General features: G+C 43.5%; 1 protein-coding gene across 1 annotated transcript in view; it reads left to right on the top strand.

The window, feature by feature from the left end:
- LOC115828804 (integrin alpha-X-like) overlaps window positions 1-5,000 on the top strand; it is a 40,351-nt gene that overhangs the window by 20,118 nt on the left and 15,233 nt on the right. The window contains exons 7-9 of the mRNA XM_030792902.1: window positions 368-426; window positions 1,236-1,246; window positions 1,862-1,991. Coding sequence (XP_030648762.1) covers window positions 368-426; window positions 1,236-1,246; window positions 1,862-1,991 — 200 coding nt within the window. The remainder of the gene's footprint in view (window positions 1-367; window positions 427-1,235; window positions 1,247-1,861; window positions 1,992-5,000) is intronic.

The raw sequence follows: 5,000 nt of genomic DNA, 5'->3' as shown, positions 1-5,000 counted from the left end.
GATAGAGTCATTCCACTTGCTGATAAAATGGGTGTCAAAAGATTTGCCATTGGGGTAAATGGATCCAGAATTCTAATCGATCTCTTTACATGTTTAAAAACCCAGTACAAAATGAGTATTGCTGTTCATGTGTTTAAAATTCCTGTATGAAATTAATATTGCTAACCCATGTAGTCCATTTTCAAAGTGAGCAAGATTCTCTGTTGAAGTGGAGACATTTTGATAAGGCTTTTCCGTCTCTCTCTCTCTCTCTCCCTCTCCCCCCCCCCCCCCCCCCCCCCCCCCCCCCCCAGGTGGGAAAGGAGTATTCTCGTGCAGAGCTGGAGTTGATAGCATCGTCTGTTCAGTATGTGTTTGAGACCGACAGCTTTGCTGCTCTCAGCTCCATCCAGGAGGAGCTGAAGAACAAGATTTTCTCTGTGGAAGGTACAGAGACAAATCCAATCTAATCAGTGCCAGGGTGTCCGAGTTCTGCTGAAGCACATAACTCGCCTCGGGTAATAACTGGGCAAAATGTGCTTACTTCAGTGTTGTCTGAGCAGTTCTCTTTACAGTAGACATTGACATATGTCATTGCAGTAGAATCTCAGAGCTGAGACCATCAGTGAGCAGAGTAAATGCTTCAGAAGGGGGAGCCCATCCTCCTCTGGCTGCAATTTTCAGTAAAATAACTTTTGTACTTTAGAGAATAAAGGTTCAGAAAAGTGAAAAAAACATTGAATAGGAGTTCTTTCTGACTGAAAAACTGACTCAGTTCTTTTTAAAACAGCATCAGAAGAACCTCTTTGTCGCAAAAGGGAAAACAAGTGAATAAATTATATCATAAAATAAATGAATTTAAGTTTCTGAACTCAACACATGTCTTCTGCTGCTCTCTGCATTAAATGTCAGATCTTCAAATTGTACAAGCATGCTTACAGTATGGGGAAAGGGCTGGTAACTAAAAGACAGCTAGCATTAATGAAATGCCATACCAACAACACTGTAAGAAACAATATAATATAACAATATTTGCATTCACGTTTTCTCTCTCTCTCTCTCTCTCTCTCTCTCTCTCTCCCCCCTCCCTGTCTCTCTCTCTCTGTCTTAGGCACTGACTTGGGGAATACCAGTTCATTTCAGTTGGAGCTCTCTCAGGGTGGCTTCAGTGTTGCTCTGTCTGAGGTCGGTGCCTGGCCTCGTGTGTGTGTTGCAGGAGAGAAGTGTGTTTAACTCTGTGTGTATGTGTGTTGCAGGAGAAGAGTGTGTTAGAGCATACTCCTGGTCTGGTGGTTTAACTGTGTGTGTGTGTGTGTGTGTTGCAGGAGAAGAGTGTGTTTGGTGCTGTTGGAGCATACTCCTGGTCTGGTGGTTTAACTGTGTGTGTGTGTGTGTGTGTGTGTGTTTGTGTGTGTGTGTGTGTGTGTGTGTGTGTTGTAGGAGAAGAATGTGTTTAAATGTGTGTGTGTGTGTGTGTGTTGCAGGAGAAGAGTGTGTTAGAGCATACTCCTGGTCTGGTGGTTTAACTGTGTGTGTGTGTGTGTGTGTGTGTGTGTGTGTGTGTGTGTTGCAGGAGAAGAGTGTGTTTGGCGCTGTTGGAGCATACTCCTGGTCTGGTGGTTTAACTGTGTGTGTGTGTGTGTGTGTGTGTGTGTGTGTGTGTGTGTGTGTGTGTGTGTGTGTGTGTGTGTGTGTTGCAGGAGAAGAGTGTGTTTGGTGCTGTTGGAGCATACTCCTGGTCTGGTGGTTTAACTGTGTGTGTGTGTGTGTGTGTGTGTGTGTGTGTTGCAGGAGAAGAGTGTGTTTGGCGCTGTTGGAGCATACTCCTGGTCTGGTGGTTTAACTGTGTGTGTGTGTGTGTGTGTGTGTGTGTGTGTTGCAGGAGAAGAGTGTGTTTGGTGCTGTTGGAGCATACTCCTGGTCTGGTGGTTTAACTGAGAAGCTCCCCGGGCTGAATGAAACCTTCATCAATGCCACAGCTACGGAGACCGACATGAAAGACTCCTACCTGGGTGAGAAAAAAAAACGCAGAAAAACACTCTGACACTCTGACACTGGAGCACTAAAGATTTTCTCGCTAGAAACAAGTTTAAAACTTGTGTCATTTCTAAACTGCAATGCAGATAGGAATCTTGCTTTTACACACACAATCAGATTATCTCAATGAACTCAAGTACACGCACAAGTGTGTGGGTGTGTGTTTGCATGAAAGGAAGAGACAGAGAGAGGGGTAGAAAAAGAGAGAGAGAGAGCGTGTGTGTGTGTGTGTGTGTGAGAGAGAGAGAGAGAGAGAGAGAGAGAGACAGAAAGAAAGAAAGAAGGAGAGACAGAGACAGAAAGAGAGAGAGAGAGTGTGTGTGTGTGTGTACGTGTGAGAGAGAGAGAGTGACCGAAAGAGAGAAAAAGAAAGAGAGAGAGAGAGAGAGAGAGAGAGAATGTAAGTGGAAATATTGCACATTTGCATATCTCTACATCAGACCAAGTCTTTTTATGAAGTGTGTGTAGTGTGTGAAGTGTGTGTAGAGTGTGAAGTGTGTGTAGTGTGTGAAGTGTGTGTAGAGTGTGTAGTGTGTGTAGTGTGTGAAGTGTGTGTAGTGTGTGAAGTGTGTGTAGTGTGTGAAGTCTGTGTAGTGTGTGTAGTGTGTGAAGTGTGTGAACTGTGTGTAGAGTGTGTAGTGTGTGAAGTGTGTGTAGTGTGTGTAGTGTGTGTAGAGTGTGAAGTGTGTGTAGTGTGTGAAGTGTGTGTAGAGTGTGTAGTGTGTGTAGTGTGTGTAGAGTGTGTAGTGTATGTAGTGTGTGTAGTGTGTGTAGTGTGTGAAGTGTGTGTAGTGTGTGAAGTGTGTGAAGTGTGTGTAGTGTGTGAAGTGTGTGTAGTGTGTGTAGTGTGTGAAGTCTGTGTAGTGTGTGTAGTGTGTGTAGTGTATGTAGTGTGTGTAGTGTGTGTAGTGTGTGAAGTGTGTGTAGTGTGTGTAGAGTATGTAGTGTGTGTAGTCTGTAGGTGTGTTAAACATACAACTGGCCTCTTTGTTATGATTATGTCAGTGGAGTTTTTTTGGTTGAATCATTTATAATACGTATATCATAAATGATAAATAATTCAATGAAGGAATAATCCAATAATCTAATCTCACCAGCAGCAGCACAAACCAGCACAGCTGTTAACCAATGCAGACAGAATAATCCAGGGGTGGTTTAGGGCCAAGCACATGTTTAGTCTGTTCGATTCAATTCAATTCTATTCAATTCAGTTCTGTTCAATTCAGTTTAATTGTATTCTATTCAGGTCAGTGTAGTTCTATTTTCTTCTATTCTATTTCTATTTCTATTTCTATTTCTGTTTCTTTATATTCAGTTCAGTTCGGTTTAAAGCTTCATTGGCATGACTTTTAAATATATTAGATACATTGCCAAAGTCACTTGTGATGCATGTAGTCAAACACACATATATCATGCACAGGAGAAGTTCACACTCTTCGTCCTCAGGTGTTTTAACACCGTTCGCACTGCGTGAGCCATGAGAGGGCGGAAGTGCTGCAGCCTGCTGCAGTCACACAGGGGGTGTGAACTTTAGAGGTGTTACCGTGAAACCAGTTAAAGAAGGAAATAAACAAATATTCACAGATCAGAAACCTCATATCGAAGTCTCAAAACTCCTCCCTCTTGCCCTGTTCTGCCACTGTAGAGAGGACAGCTCTAGATTCAGGCTGGGAAGCTGCACAGATATTTCACTCTTATCAAATCACTGCACTCAGGCTCATGAATCTCTGCATGGGTCGCTAAAGGAGGAACGTACTCAACCCCCCCCAAAAAAAAACCCATTTTAAATGTGACTGTACAATACACCAGGGCTGTTAAATTGTTTCCGTGCCAACATACCTGACCTGTGTTTTAAATGTGGAACAAGTGAAGACGTCTTATCTCATTGTCTCTGGGAACCTCTCGACAGTCCCGTGTTTTGGAAGTCACATGTTTTCGATCCTCTCCCACTGAGGATCAGCTGTCAGTGGCCCTGTTTACACTTTGCATTAAGATGCGATTTTCGTGATCCGATCACAAGTGGACCTCCGAATGTGGTCTGAGTGATCGGATCTCGATGCGACCTCAATGCGCATTGGATGCGTTTGCACCCTGTACTTTTGAGCTGTCCACTTGTGATCGAGTCACCAAAATCGGATCTTAATGCAAGGCGTAAACAGGGCCAGTAAGCCCTAAAGGGTGGGTTTTCTGACCTGTCACAGAGGACTGTAACCCTAAAAATACAGATATGAAAATGATTATTTTTTGTGTACTGCAAGTCAAACACCTAATAGTCCAGCTCTGGGAGTCAGTCAGGGGTGTTGGTTTGACAGGCGGGTGCAGCATCTGGCTGTGGGGGAACTCTCATATTTATGGTGAACGGGGAGTGACCTGGAGTGACCTGGAGTGACCTGAAGTGACCTGGAGTGACCTGTGTTTGTCATGTTGCTGCTTACAGTCATTTATACAGTTTGAAATTGTTTTATTATCATCATTATTAACAATGTTATGACTGATTTTTTTTCTGCTCTAACTATGAGAAACTGCCTTTGTCCCGGCGTAGTCTTGTGTGCCTCTTGTGTTCCTGTTCTTGTTTATGCCTGAGTCATCTGTCTGTCTTTTGTTTTTTCCCTCCCTCAAATTCCTGTCCCTCACCTCCTCCTGTGTTTGTTTCACCTCCTCCTGTCTCTCACCTCCTCCTGTGTGTGTTTCAGCTCCTCTCTGTCACCAGCCCTTATTGTCCCAGTTTACGATCAGTGATGTCATTTATTTCCATGGTAATATATGGCTTGTTATTAGGTTAATACCACACTTGGTTAAAAAAATAACCTCAGCACAGCAGTCAGTATAGCCGATCAGAGGCCCTGTTCACACCTGTCATTTGAATGCGTCGCCACATGCGTCTCAAGTAACCACTTGTGATCGGATCTCACCTCCCCACTCTATAAGCAAATAAACAGGTACATCATTTCCATTTGTGAAGTCCAAATGCGTAGTTGTTTTTA

This window comes from Chanos chanos, chromosome 15, assembly GCF_902362185.1.
Source record: "Chanos chanos chromosome 15, fChaCha1.1, whole genome shotgun sequence".
Taxonomy (NCBI): Eukaryota; Metazoa; Chordata; class Actinopteri; order Gonorynchiformes; family Chanidae; genus Chanos; species Chanos chanos.
Note: the sequence above shows the minus strand (reverse complement) of the source record. Positions and strands in the feature narration are given on the sequence as shown.